Below are 13,612 nucleotides of genomic sequence, written 5' to 3'. Positions count from 1 at the left end.
GCATGCTGGAGTTGATCAAGGTCGGCCATGGCCCACTTTTTCCAACGAGACGAGAATGAATTGTCTTCCATATGAGGACGATCTTCGCGCTTTATAATTTTCATTTCATACGATCTGGAACTATGTAGGGTAGGTGCACATTGGGTTCTGACGAAGATCATGAGAACATGAATCTGGCATAGTAGCCCAGTTGTAGTGAGTATGAGACAAGATTCGAATGGACTGTCCTGTGTTCTTATCATTACGAAGTTAAGTTACATGAGCAGATATCTCACGGTTAAGGAATAACATTAGACTATGACACTGTAAGAATGAAAGGTACAATACAGAGTGATAATATCCTAAAGTAGATTGGATGCTGATGTCAATCACCCCGAGGTTGTCCAGTATTCCTTTCCAGTACCAGGCGACTTACAAAAACAAACGGCTCGTTTGCTCAATACGACTTGATCTTCCCTCCTGATCTTCTTTCATACCTTTCATGTCTTCCTTTAACTTCTAGACGACCCAAACGCTGTTTGTTTTGTCCGTTTCCTTGCCCCTTTGCACGAGTCTTTTGAATACTGCGGAACGCGGATTAGGTAATCCATTAGGCCCAAAATAGCCGTTGAGGCAATTGTGGCTGGAGGTCCATCCACCCCCCCTCCGTTCCAAGCTAGCCTTCGTACAAAACGCAAACGTTAGTTTGTCTCCATTGGGATAGCGGCTGCGTAAAAAAGGTAATTAATCACAAGGAGAGCTGACTCTTTGCTCAATAGTCACTCATATGCTTCATTCCTCCTTCCTACGGCGGTTTATTGGCGTAAAAAGGTGAGCAGAACTGGAACCATCTTGCCCCACAAACGCGCTTGTGATGGCAACCATGGCACATCTGAAGAGCCGCTTTTGTGGTCCATAACTGACCGCTTCAATTCCTACCTTTATCTACTCATATTGACAACGTAGAGTATAGTCAAGTCTTGGAAAAGCTACAGAAGAATTCGCTAAAATGTCGCGTTTCGTTCGTGCGTCCAAATGTAAGTTGCGGTGGCAGCGTTGCCTTCAGTCGTTGGAGAGCCAGATGATGGACTCTAGATGGCAACAAGTGGTTTGCTAAACCAAAGTATTGGTTGTTTATAGACCGTCACGTCTTTGGAAATGCTACCAAGCGCGACCAATGTTACGACAATGTTAAGGTTTGTAAGACTGGATGCGTATTCTTAGAGGAAGTGAGAATTATATGACTAACGACCTACGTGATGCAGATTTCGCGTAACGCCTGGGATACCAACCTTGTCAAGGCCAACCCATTGTTCATTTCCGTAAACTTGGAAGCGGGAGGAGGTTCGTTCACCCTACATTAGGACCGCTGTGAAATGAAATGATACGGAGAACAAGTGGCGGCGTGCTAACTCGCCGGTATGCGTATAGGTGGTGCATTTGCGGTCATTCCACATGGAACCACCGGAAAGTTACCCGAAACACTTCCAGTATACAACGGTCACACTGCTGCTGTGCTTGACACCGATTTCAACCCTTTTAATGACCATGTTGTCGCATCTGCGTCCGAAGATACCAAGGTCCGAAGAGCGTGATCAATTCACCGGTTTTGTAACATTGTGCTGAACATGCATGCAGGTTATGGTTTGGACGATTCCTGAGGGAGGCCCGACTGAGAGCATTTCCACTCCAGCTCTGACTTTGACTGGACACGGGCGGAAGGTGATTATTCGCGTAAAAACTTTTGAAGAAATCCTTACCTAAACACGTCATGCTTCGTTAAGGTCGGCCATGTCCTCTTCCACCCCACCGCGGACAACCTTCTTGCCAGTTCTAGTGCGGATTTCACGATCAAACTCTGGGATATCTCTAAAGGAGCGGAAAAACAAGAGCTTACTGGCCACACCGAGATTATCCAAGCATTGTCTTGGAACTACGACGGTACCTTGCTGGTCACAACGTGCAAGGACAAGAAACTCCGAGTGTTTGATGTTCGGGCTAACAAAGTCGTCCAGGTATTATCGTGAGATTGGATGGCATGCCGTCAATAGCCGGTGGGCTAATTAGTTGCATTTCATTGAGTAGGAAACCAATGGACACCAAGGTGTCAAAGGTGCTCGCGTGACGTGGATGGGCAACAGCAACCGTATTTGCACTACGGGCTTCAGCAGAACCAGTGATCGTCAAGTTTTCATTTACGATTCGAACAACTTGGCCGAGCCCCTTAAACAGGAGACCATTGACACGGCTTCTGGGTAAAGTATTGCCATTTTGTCCTATTTATGCTTGATCCGGGACTGAAATCGCATGTCGCCGCTAGCATGTTGATGCCTTACTACGATGGTGACACGAGCATGCTGTACCTGGCGGGCAAGGTATGACGTGATTTTGAAGACCATTGCAGAAGGAGTTAGTTACAATTTAAGTCCTCCACTAGGGTGATGGAAACATCCGCTACTACGAATGGGTGGATGATGAAAAGGGTCTTTACTTCCTTTCCGAGTACAAATCAGCTGAACCTCAACGTGGCATCGGATTCTTACCCAAGCGTGCTGTATCTGTCAATGAAACGGAGATTGCACGTGCGTACAAAGTTCATCCCACTCTTGTTGAGCCCATTTCTTTCAAAGTCCCCCGTAAGGTACAAGACTGCTCCTGGCATCGTTACATACTATTTCTTTTCTAATTCGAGATCTGAACTTAGTCGGACGCCTTCCAAACGGACCTGTACCCAGAAACCATTGGTCCGGAGCCCGCCTTGACCGTTGATGAGTTCTTTGCCGGCAAAACCGCGCAGCCCAAGCTTATCAGCTTGGAGACCGGGTTCACTGCTGCACCCGCCAAGGAGTTTGTAACAACTGCTCCTGTAGTGGAGGCGGGCGCCGAGAAGCTCCCATCGACAGAAAAGGAGGTACAGGATAGCGATGTTTGCTTTCAATATGCCTTCCTACTTTGAAATCTAACTGATAACATGTCGAATTTAAAATAGTACCAAGACGCGTACCACACCTTGCGAAAGGACAATGATGACCTTAAAAACCAGCTTTCACAACGCGATGCACGGATACGTCAACTTGAAGCTCAATTGGAAGGCTTGCTGAAGAAATAAACTTTCTCGCAATGAATTGTGCATGGGTTCCAGGGACTCTCGTCATACCCATGTGGTTGGGCCGTAAAGGGAAACGGTTTGATCACAGCCATTTGTTTTGCTTTAGACTGTGAGGGTTTGCGTTTGTTTTTTTTTTCTCTAGGGTAGTCTTTTATTTGGATGCGCGGGAATGTTTCAGCCGTGAAAGTGTTTGTTTGAGCGATTTAGGTAGCGGACTTAATAAAATTAAGTTTCTTGAGTCTGTGGATCTTTTGCATCTTTTTGTGTTGTTTTGAGATGTTGATGATGAGACGGGTGTACCTAGACAGTGAGTGTTTGGAGGTGGGCAAGGGCCGTATTACGGCAGCAGAGAAACCCCCTTCGGGCATGCAACCAAAAGTGGGAAGCACACAGGAATTAGATTCCATCTATAATTGGACGAATATTGACGCTCGACATGGTTCCCCATACGAATGCAATGAAGCAAGATATCCAGACCAAATGCGTTTTCTAAAACTTGGTTCAGTCTGCCCTAATCATTGCTTCTTGTAATGCGTTCAGCCACAGAGGAAACCACGCAAACACGGCCGCATCAGATTATTCTCTGTTCAGAAGACGGAGCACAAAACAACAACGAGATCCAAGACACAAGCGGGGACCTAAACAATTACCATTGCGCATTGATGCACCACTATTTTCCAGTCAATCGAAAATACCAACCGACAAAAATGGAAAAAACCAAGTAAGAGAAAAATAAAAATCCAAAGAGCGGTATTCGATTGAATAAAACCTCATCCAACCCCACAACAAAACAAAAACAAATTATTCACACATGGCCAATAACCCCTGCAACACTCCACAACTCTTGTGCGCAGCATCCAAGCGTTCATATTCCATATTCCGTCTAGAGAGCTCCTCTCTCAATACCGCGTTTTCCCGCCTCATAATGTCGTTTTCTTTACGGAGGCGGTCGAGTTCGATCCAGGGTGCTTCAGCTGTTTCAGAGGATGGGGTGATGGGAACCGTTTGTGATGCAGTGGTAGATGCATGAACGTGGCCGTGTGGTTGGGAGGTTGTGGAGGGTGGAACGAGGGATGGGTCACTAGGAGCATCTGAGAGCTGTTGCTGGGTGTGCAAGGTGTGGAATTGGTCAGATGTGTCGTGGGGTTGCTGGTCTTGTGATTGTTGGGACGGGTGATGTTGGTGGGGTGGGTGCTGCGTTCCTTGCATGTGCGCAGCGAGGTGTTGGGAATGGCGATGGGTTTGGCGTAGCACGCGGTTTTCTTGTTCAAGGCGGATGTAGCGACCAAACAAGTCGTCAAGGAAGGATTTGGTAGCTAAAAGTTGGTTTCCGATGGCAATGGTTGAGTCTTTGCTCATGTTTTGTGCTTGAGCAAAGTGCGAGGGGAGAGACGAATGCCCCGTTTTGTCAGCGAGGGCCTGAGCGTAGGCAAGATGGCTTGCCATGTTGGTAGATGTTGCAGAAAAGGGCGGAAGGAGACCGGGTGCGGAGAGTGTTTCCGGTGCCTGGTTGGATTGCGGCGATAATTGGAACTGCTGGTGCAAAAAGGTAGCAAAGTGCAAATGCGGTTTAGCCGCATCGTGCTGCTGCTGTTGAAGGTGGTGTGAGACGTGCTCATGGAGAACCAGGTCAGGACCATCCAGATCTGACCCATGGACACTGTTGGATCCGTCACTGCGATCTGCTGATGTGAATGCACCTATGCCAAACTCTTCCCCATTCTGATGAACAGCGTCTTCAGCTCCGGATGCTTCTGCAGCTGCTGCTACAACGACGTCATTTACCATATCAGGCTGTATAAACATGCTGGGTGGAGTATGCGTCAATGTTGCCGTGAGAGATTCGCTCTCCCGCGGAATCAGCTCGTCGTCATCGTAGGCCTCGTCGGTATCTTGTGCCACAGGTAGCTCGGGCGAGGGGCTGTTGCGCGGAGATGACGACGATTCGTCTTCTTGCGTCTCAGACGAGTCCGGCGATGATTGACTGGAAGTGTTTGCTGGAGGAAGAGCGGTGGCAGGTGTAGAAGTGGCAAGAGTTTTGGCTGATGCGGTGGATACAGATGACGCTGATGCCTGTGCTGAGCGAGCTATACGGGATACAGCTCCTCCTCGGGACCTCGAGTTGACCCCCTTCTTGGAATAAATGGCGGTGAAGTTGGTAGTGGCATTGACGCTCTCTAAAGCACGGCGCGCACTGGTTTGGTCCTTGAAATAAACAAGGCAGGATGCATGGTAAAAATGAATGTCCTGAAAGCCATCGTGTCGTTCAAAGATTCTGACAAGGTCATAATCAGAGGTATTGGACGGATAGTCCGAGACGCGAATAATGGAATTTGGGTGACCGATAGCGGATGTAGGAATTTGGTGAGGAATAAAGTCCGCTTTGGCAAAGTTGGCCTTCATTTTGGTTTTGAAGAGAATTTCTTCAATTGCTTTCGATGCGGTGCGGGTGTCGGCAAAACACACAAAACAATAGTCTGCGTAAAAAGCTACCCGACGGAAGCCTTCATATTGCGAGAACAGGTGCAGGATGTGTGCCTTGTCTTTGTCGATGTTGGTGACATGAATGGTACGTTTGGGATGAGTCGATCCGGTGACGCCGCCCGCGTCTGATGCCCTCGCGTGTTCGGCAGCTCCATCGCCGTCGATACCTGTAGTTGTTGAGGTAGAGCTGGATGTTGTTCCTCTTCGGGACGATCTGCTACTACCCTGTTTTGCGCCTTTGGTGGAATAATTTGCAAAAAGGTTCGTAGTGGAATTCAAATCTTCCAACGCTCGTTTGGCGCACTCTACGTCCTTGAAGCGAACGAGAGCATGGCTTGGAAAGAACCGACAGCTAGTAGACGCCCTCAAAGGTTACTAACAAATCACCGAGGATCCCACATTTATCTGCTGTACATACCTGTCAAAGCCATCATACGAGCGGAAGATCTTGGTAAGCTCTACCTCGGTAAAATAGGAAAAGAGACTGACGTAGAGAATGGGATTTGGCTGAACAGCTATAGTGGGTGTGGTTGCGGATGCAACACCATGTTTGGCGTAGGCAGCCAGCATGTCGGTCTATCAAAGACAATCAGTCCGGATATACAACTAACAAGAGTTTTGTAGATCCGTTACCTGACTGTGCACGGTGTCAATCGCATCAGTCGCAGAGCTCAGATCATCAAAGCATACAAAGCAGTAATCTTGATGAAAAGAAATGCGCCGGAAACCTTCCATGTCTTGGAACATTTTCTTGAGCGTGGCCTTGTCTTTGGTGATATTAGTGACATGAATCGTCGTTTTCGGTAAGTGAGACATTGCAATTAGGGTAACAGTTGAGGCAGATAGGTTGTGGCAAATGGGAAGCAGGGTACGCGTGTTTCGCTGATAATTAGGTGGTATAGTCGCTCGGAAGATGCTGCATAAAATTAATGCATTTACGTGACCTTCCCCGGGAAACTAAGAAAACAAGTAAGGAAAAAAATGGTCAGATTTCAGATCCAGATCTGCGTTACAAAATCCTTGTAGCTCCGACTGAAAGATATGCATCTCCTCGCCGGTACATTCCGTGAACCAAAGCACACGGGTGCAACGAAGCAACAGATGGTGCAATCGCACTATCTTACACGCGAGCATAACAGGAATCATGATCCGTATGAGACACCAATCGCTTCCTGCACATAGAGACCAACTGACCAAATACACGTTCGCTCGCCAATTTACATGTGCGACATATTGCACTTTAGCACCTCCACTATCATTCATAGTGCCTAGTTTCCTTTCCAACCAACAACCCTTGAACCTCCCATCCCAGAACCGAGACCGTTCTCCAAGATGCTCTCACAATTACCTTGCTCAAAAAGTAGAATCAGCACAATGGCCAGTCCGCAAACGTGGAATACGATAAACAAAGATAACGAGAAACGTCCGACAAGGGACCCTGAACAAGAACTTCCACAACAGCCGCGGTCGGGTAGACAAAAAGAAGTTGGAAACCGGATCCGCAGGAAACGGGCGCGCGGACAAGGCGGGGGTGGCGTCAAATGTGCGTAACGAAAGTAGCTCAAAAGGAAAACCGTACGGACACTTTCAACGTTTACAATGTCGCTTGCTGAATACAAAGTAGAGAGACCAAAAGTGCTCGTCACACACAATAGAAAGTGTCGATGGCAGGTGTCCGTTTGAGCAAGTCACCGACAATGCAAGGTGCAAAAGAAGGATAGGATAGTAAGTAGCAGTGACGAGTTTGCTGGACCGACAGCTCAGTAAGACGGAACAAGCCAAAAAGAACAATGGCTAAACGGTAAGAGCACAAGAATGATTTTGTAGAATGGGAATGGTTGAAAAACACGACCGCACACTTGTGTGCTGCAAGTGGCTTTGTGCTTTCTCTGCGTGGCGTGACAAGTATACTGTAGAATAAAAAGTAGGGCAATGTCGATTTCGGTGATGGGGGGGCGACAAGGGAAGGTCGTAGAAAGATGGGAAATGTCGTCGAACAACCCGGTCTTTCCAAAGCGAGTTTTTGGGACAAAAAGGAAGGGCAAACCCCACCGTGTTTTCTCCCTTCTCATCATTGAAACTTTCAATTCGCGTTTAGTCGGCAATGAAAGAAACCACATCACATGATCGCATTCTAATCGACTAGAACCTCACTGGATAGTAAATGCGTTGAGACAATTTACCACAAGCCCCTGGAGTCCAAAGCTCCGATGCCCTGTTGAGGGCCAAAAGGGTTTTTGGGGAATTCCAATCACACCAACAGCAACAACAAATAACAAGCACAGATGTAAAAAGATTTTTTGCTGGCGAGGCTTTTTTCAAAAAGGTTCACTGTTTCTCAGCAAGTCGGAAGGGAAATGGGATCAAAGCTTTGATCAGGCCAGGCTCAGTTACCCTCGTGGCGACAAAACCAAATCCCAACTCTCAACCAAGCCTGAGCAGGGCGGCCGATCGCTTTACGATTGTTTCACTGATGGCAATGAGCTCAGATGATCGATCCAGAGAGTTGTACCAAATGCCGATGATGTCGGACCCCCTCCCCACCTCCACCTCTTCACGCGTAATTGAGTTTCCCAGATTTGATCGTGATGACTGATGAGCTCGTGGCAGAGAGAGCGAGGCCTGGAGCACCCGCCCACCTTTCCAAAAGCCCTATTGCATTGCATGAGGACTTCAGGTTTTTCCCGTACAAGTCTCAGCAAGCCCTATTCGCATGTGATTACAATCAATGTCAACAGCAGCCTCCAACACCAGAATGGTTGCATCCAGTCTCTAACCTCCAGCCGCCATAGTGCACTTTATCCGGATCCTTTGATAAAGCAATTGGAACCAAATCAAACACGGAAGGACGCGCGGATCTATTTTGCATTTTTGACTTTTTGACGAGATGGTCGCGTTGCTTCGGGTTGACGGTTTGCGCAGATCATTTGTCCAATAATGCCGAACCCCAACGAACAGCGTCTTGCCACCACACAGCGTTCTATTCCTCCTCAGTTTCGACTTTTGTACAATTGAAAACAACTCGTACGCCTACTAGATACTTTGGTCTAGTTCTATATATGCAAACCCAAGAAATCACTTTTGTACACCCAACAACCACAATCATAAACAAAACCAAAAAATTATCTATTCGTCATTACCAGGATGTACCGAAAGCACCTGTTTTCGAAACAGGTCGGGCTGATCCCAGAGCTCCGCAGCTTCATTGTTGAGCGGGCTATCGTTATTCGGCTCTGTTACAGCATGCGCCGTCATCAGCCAGTCGACTCTCGACAACCGCCGTGACATGTATGCATTCTCACCTCCAAGCAAACTCTGCAAAGACACCAAAATCGTTTGTACTGTGTAAACGGCTGACCACTTGTCTTTAAGAATGTCCAGACATATTCCACCATTCATGTCCACGTTTGGATGGAAGCATGGTGTTTTAAAGGTGACGGTCGGTGCATTGTAAGGATATGTTGCAGGAAATTTCATGGACAGCTTGTATTTAAGGCCTTCGTACACCTATAAAAAAGTCATCAAACAAACAAACCAAAGAACAAGTGCTCATGTTCGGATCGTACCGTTCCTGGTGCTCCGTGAATCGTGGCTGTCCAGCACGTCAGGTCATCAGCATCTGGGAAGGCTGAAATCCCTGGTATACCTGCCATCTGTCCAAAATTTCAAACCATTATTCACGTTCATCTTCCAACAATATATACTGGAATGCCATTATCCCTACTCACCATTAGAGACATGAGCTCATTCTGCAGCCTGCATGTAACATTGTATTAATGGTCTGTCGACAAAGAGGGCATCCACCTACGGCTAAAGCAGCTATCACCGCACCTTTTGGCAACGGAGGCGCCATCCGACGTCATCTTCACACCGGCGTGGGAGGGTTTGCGTGGACTGGAAACAGTGGTCATGGCTTTGGCTTTAACAAAGAATTGTCGGGAATCAACCGAGGTTTGAGAGGGGATTTGCACCGAGGGCCGCAGGAGTGGAGAACGAGTGTGTGAATGGATGGCGACGAGGAGCGGGACTGCGCAGGTGTGAGAACGCGCAGGATCTGGGGAAAAAGGTTTCTGGCAGAAAGGAGAAAAAAGGTCCACCAGGCGAACTTCATAGTCCTTTCGGACACGTCTCGGACATGGCGCAGTCATGAGAGCAAACATAGTGAAAGACTGTCAGTCTGCAGATGCAGCCACTGGATCGAATGAGATGAAATGCAAGATGCCTCCCTCGATTTAGGCAAATGAACTATACCCACAGAGATGCTCCATCATGAAAAAACGGGTCCAATATGTGTGGCCAGTATGAAAAACGGGTCCAATACCTGCGGCAATGAACGGATACTATCCCTTGCGGCCATCTATGAGAGGAATATTCCAGTTGCCACCTGCATGACTCAATATTATCGACTCAGTTTTTCCATATAAACCCCCCTCTTCCTCTTCCCCCCATCTTGTTTCTTTATCCCTCGACTGTCGAAGCATCTGCCCAACGCTCAAGTCTCAGTCCACCATGAGAATACTGCTCTGGTGCCGAGGTCCTCGTCCCCCCGACAGCAACAGCGATCAGAACCAGCTGCAACCAATTGGATCCGTTAACAAACCTGCTATTATGCTGCCACATTTGTTGAGCTTGGTTGGTATATATCAAGGGCATTTCTTGCATTTCTTGTCATCGGGTCATCTTCTGACATGCAGTTTATAGTCTCCAAGCCTTCGTTACTGAACATACTCTTGCTTGTGATGCTGCCCAGTCGATTCGCTCCTGGATGCAAGAGTCTGGCTTCAATGCCATCAAGAGTTCCAGATCATGGCCTAGTAGGGACTGCGTGTGGTGGAGGCACTGACATTTGTTTTTGCCAATACACTATCAAAGACAGTGAAGCAATCTCAAAGCACATCAAATATAATTTGTTAACAAAAAGACGATAGGAAAATAAAAACTTCAAAGACTAAATCTGTCACGCATTGTTTTCACACCAATACAATGCGTCGGCTTTCTAATTAACTCCCCAATTTGTCTTGTCCCCCACTATAGCAACTATGTACATCAATTTCAATCCATCCAACGGCTAGCTTCACATCATTGTTTTGACGACACATCGAAACTTTTGGATTTCCGGAATCATGTTTTCGTGTCGCCTGAGGGCGTCTTTGCGTACGAACCCCTTGCCACAACGTCGGCAACGGAACGGTTTCTCGCCAGCGTGAATCCGTTCGTGCCTGTTGAGATCATGTTTGCGAAGGAATTGTTGCGAACACACTTTGCATACAAACGGCCGTGTGCGTTGGTGAATGCGGAAGTGGGAGCGAAAGTTGCACAGGCGATGAAAGTCCTTGCCGCAATCTGGGCAATTGACCTTGCCTTCCCGGTAGTGCTCTAGCGCAGCGGCTTGAAGTACAGCGGCAAAGTGAGCATTTGCTGCTTCTTGGTCGGCGGAATCCTTTTGAGTGTCGTGGTGGTGGACGGGAGTTGATGGTGACAATTCAAAGGGCTCTGATTCACTGACCGTACTTGAAGACGAAAAGGAACGTTCGCTGTCGCGGGGACTTGGGGGGTATGCAATATGAGACGACTGCTTTTCACAATCTGCTGGCGCCTGGGATATCTGGTTGCCGAGATCAAATGACCGCCGGGGACTGTGCCGACCGCAAGACGAGCTTGCGTGTACTGGCGGTGACAATGACGGTGAGGGCGCGACACTGAGCGGGTGACTGCAGCAGGCCTGAGCGGGCTCGTGATGGTGTGGTTGGTATAGGTGACCATACTCTGACGAGGACCGGTTCACTAGGGGAATCGCAGCAGTCTTGAAAGTCGCGGTCCTGCCGTGACCGTGAGGCATCGTCCTCGAAAGCGCGTCATATCGGTTGTCAGGAGACGGGGAAGGATACGTGGCGACGCGAGGCGCTCCAGGCGTCCCCGACAGCCGTGCAAGGGCAATGTCGAGAGGAGGAGGAGCGAGTTTGCGAGGTTGTAGGGAAGCCTTGTAGATATCGTTTCGTGGTGGATAGAGATCCTGCGATCTACTACGAATTGGATCTTGAGACTCTTGACATACAAGGTCGGCGATGGAAATCATCTTTTTGATGAACGGCGGGAGTTGTTGTTCGTGTTGTTGTTTTTACGTTTGGGATCTGAGGCTTGAACGAGGTTTGCCGATGGCGAAAAGCCTCACGATGGGAAAAGGAATGGTAACAAGATAAAAAAAAAGGAATATTTGAAAGTTGACTTGCGGGGAAAAAGACCAGGACGAGAGGGCTTTTTATAATGGCTACGTTAACGTTCAAAGAGAGATCCTTGCACAGAGCCCAAACGACTTGTTCAAAATGCGTCTGTTATAATGAGCCCGCCCAGAGACACGGAAAAAAAAAGGGAATGCAGGGGGCCACAAGAAGGGATAAAAAAAAAAAGAAGTGTTTAACGGAAATGCGAGAGCACTTGTCTACGACGATTCCGCCGTGTGTGTGTGTGGCAATAATGCTCTTTTGAACCCTAAAGGACTCTGGGAGGGAAATGCCCTGGGGGGTGAAAAGGAGGCCAGATGCGTAAGACCTTGGAGGATAATTGGATCTTTCTTCTCCTGCCAACAACATTCAGATTTGGGGAACAAAGGGGAAGGGGGCTCAAATTCCATGACCTAGTTGCATGGATCCACATTCCCGGAGAGTTTGGAGCACCGCCCTCTAATCCCAGAACGGCGCACACAAGTGACGTAAACGTGGTAAGGTACGATTCTAGTTCGACCGATGTTGCGAAGGTTAACCAGAATGTTGGCTTCAGGACGCATCACGTGAACAAGTCAGCCACTGATCTCATGGCGCAGTCATGCGTCTGCCCTTTGTATCATCGTGGAGCTTCCGTTGTTCCGTTATTTTCTTTTTGACACGGACCTGCACGCGCAAAAAGTTTTTATTACCGCCAGCGCCCTTTTGCTCTGTTCGCCCCCTATTGTTCGTATTGAAAATTAAAAAAAAGACGAGAGAAAATCAAAACCGCAGTACAATGCGGGTCAACCGCAATTTGCGTTCAACTGTCAATTTGTCGCTCTTGTAAACCACTCATATTGTGGAGGAGTGAAAGACACGGGCTCGGATCCCCCCCTCCCAACTTATTCCATCGGCGCGCTAGAGAACAAGATTGTTGTCGAGGCCCAGAATTGCTTTTTATGCGCGTGCAAAAGTGAGGGGAAAAGCTAGAATGATTCATGCTCGTTTTAGCATCTAGTAATAAAAAAAACAATTACGCCATGTTTGAAAAAATATACAAGTGATCTCCACAATTGAATGGGCGCTATCGCCCCCATTGTACTATTGACAAACACACGCACTACACACACGCATGGGGGGGGGAAAACACCTTGGAAACTACGGCAGAGTGACGACATGGAGGTACGCTCTCATCTTGTCCTGATTTGTGACATGCCGCCAGACGCCAGGTACAGTATGCACCACACACACCCCGTTGGTCGGGTGGGGCTTTGTAAACAAGTTTTATTTCTTTAAATTCTTGTTCTGGTACGCCTCCCATGGCTTTTCACTTGACCCTGAAGTTGCAAAACGCTTGTGCAAGGACATGTGGGCGTTTGCCATTTTCCCGTGAGTCCGTTGTCCCTGGGAGGTGCGCCCGATGCTCCTGGTGCAGACCCAAGGGACCGAGTGAACGGCACGCGTCCCCGTCATGTGGTGGCGATGACCGACTGATTATGAGATCACGCACGACCCTGATCCATGGACAGACACGTTCCGCGGAAAGTATTAATTCCCGTTCAAGTCGAGATCAGCTTTCAAGGAAAAAAAAACCCGCTCCAGGCATGGAAGACAGAGTCTGGCCCACAAAAACGTTCTCTCTGTGGAAGGAGAGTAAGTCTCATTTGCAAACGCGGATGTCTTTTCCTCCGACGTGTCACCCAAATAAACTCCAGGAGAGGAATATTGCAAATGAGAGGAGGAGTTTTATCAGATACGCGCCAGGCTAACTCACGATCACACAAATGGTGCGTTGGACCGGAAGTCTTGGCCAATGTGATCCGTTTTCGTCCGTGGG

At 48.1% G+C, this 13,612-nt stretch overlaps 4 protein-coding genes across 4 annotated transcripts; 1 reads left to right on the top strand and 3 right to left on the bottom strand.

Annotated features, from left to right (window-relative positions):
• Window positions 1-661: 661 nt before the first annotated feature.
• SPPG_01749 (uncharacterized protein) lies at window positions 662-3,326 on the top strand. The gene is made up of 12 exons (XM_016750064.1): window positions 662-719; window positions 946-1,016; window positions 1,120-1,175; window positions 1,245-1,323; window positions 1,411-1,559; window positions 1,618-1,701; window positions 1,764-1,994; window positions 2,065-2,234; window positions 2,300-2,354; window positions 2,417-2,620; window positions 2,684-2,890; window positions 2,969-3,326. The coding sequence occupies exons 2-12, from the start codon at window positions 989-991 to the stop codon at window positions 3,086-3,088; spliced, it is 1,383 nt and encodes a 460-aa protein (XP_016610703.1). The 5' UTR covers window positions 662-719; window positions 946-988; the 3' UTR covers window positions 3,089-3,326.
• A 326-nt stretch (window positions 3,327-3,652) lies between these two features.
• SPPG_01748 (uncharacterized protein) lies at window positions 3,653-7,631 on the bottom strand. The gene is made up of 4 exons (XM_016750063.1): window positions 6,921-7,631; window positions 6,206-6,529; window positions 5,991-6,148; window positions 3,653-5,924 (listed from the first exon to the last, which is right to left on the bottom strand). Exons 2-4 carry the CDS (start codon window positions 6,386-6,388, stop codon window positions 3,890-3,892), a joined length of 2,376 nt encoding a protein of 791 aa, XP_016610702.1. The 5' UTR covers window positions 6,389-6,529; window positions 6,921-7,631; the 3' UTR covers window positions 3,653-3,889.
• Window positions 7,632-8,532: 901 nt separating this feature from the next.
• On the bottom strand, window positions 8,533-9,683 carry SPPG_08956 (uncharacterized protein). The gene is made up of 5 exons (XM_016757106.1): window positions 9,404-9,683; window positions 9,301-9,328; window positions 9,139-9,225; window positions 8,875-9,079; window positions 8,533-8,805 (listed from the first exon to the last, which is right to left on the bottom strand). Exons 1-5 carry the CDS (start codon window positions 9,481-9,483, stop codon window positions 8,699-8,701), a joined length of 507 nt encoding a protein of 168 aa, XP_016610701.1. The 5' UTR covers window positions 9,484-9,683; the 3' UTR covers window positions 8,533-8,698.
• A 698-nt stretch (window positions 9,684-10,381) lies between these two features.
• On the bottom strand, window positions 10,382-12,051 carry SPPG_08955 (uncharacterized protein). Its single transcript, XM_016757105.1, has one exon. The coding sequence runs from the start codon at window positions 11,646-11,648 to the stop codon at window positions 10,647-10,649; it is 1,002 nt and encodes a 333-aa protein (XP_016610700.1). The 5' UTR covers window positions 11,649-12,051; the 3' UTR covers window positions 10,382-10,646.
• Window positions 12,052-13,612: the final 1,561 nt, after the last annotated feature.

This window comes from Spizellomyces punctatus, assembly GCF_000182565.1.
Source record: "Spizellomyces punctatus DAOM BR117 chromosome Unknown supercont1.3, whole genome shotgun sequence".
In the NCBI taxonomy this organism is placed as follows: domain Eukaryota; kingdom Fungi; phylum Chytridiomycota; class Chytridiomycetes; order Spizellomycetales; family Spizellomycetaceae; genus Spizellomyces; species Spizellomyces punctatus.
Note: the sequence above shows the minus strand (reverse complement) of the source record. Positions and strands in the feature narration are given on the sequence as shown.

What these genes read in the sequence shown, in the direction of transcription:
- SPPG_08955 (XM_016757105.1), bottom strand. Translation starts at nt 11,648, where the DNA reads ATGATTTCCATCGCCGACCTTGTATGTCAAGAGTCTCAAGATCCAATT.
- SPPG_08956 (XM_016757106.1), bottom strand. Translation starts at nt 9,483, where the DNA reads ATGACCACTGTTTCCAGTCCACGCAAACCCTCCCACGCCGGTGTGAAG. An exon ending in GGCGCCTCCGTTGCCAAAAG is followed by an intron (nt 9,329 to 9,403) that starts GTGCGGTGATAG and finishes TGTTACATGCAG; the next exon opens with GCTGCAGAATGAGCTCATGT. An exon ending in TTCACGGAGCACCAGGAACG is followed by an intron (nt 9,080 to 9,138) that starts GTACGATCCGAA and finishes ACTTTTTTATAG; the next exon opens with GTGTACGAAGGCCTTAAATA.
- SPPG_01749 (XM_016750064.1), top strand. Translation starts at nt 989, where the DNA reads ATGTCGCGTTTCGTTCGTGCGTCCAAAT. An exon ending in AATGTTACGACAATGTTAAG is followed by an intron (nt 1,176 to 1,244) that starts GTTTGTAAGACT and finishes TACGTGATGCAG; the next exon opens with ATTTCGCGTAACGCCTGGGA. An exon ending in TGCTGTACCTGGCGGGCAAG is followed by an intron (nt 2,355 to 2,416) that starts GTATGACGTGAT and finishes GTCCTCCACTAG; the next exon opens with GGTGATGGAAACATCCGCTA.
- SPPG_01748 (XM_016750063.1), bottom strand. Translation starts at nt 6,388, where the DNA reads ATGTCTCACTTACCGAAAACGACGATTCATGTCACTAATATCACCAAA. An exon ending in TTGACACCGTGCACAGTCAG is followed by an intron (nt 6,149 to 6,205) that starts GTAACGGATCTA and finishes TGTCTTTGATAG; the next exon opens with ACCGACATGCTGGCTGCCTA. An exon ending in TCGTATGATGGCTTTGACAG is followed by an intron (nt 5,925 to 5,990) that starts GTATGTACAGCA and finishes GGCGTCTACTAG; the next exon opens with CTGTCGGTTCTTTCCAAGCC.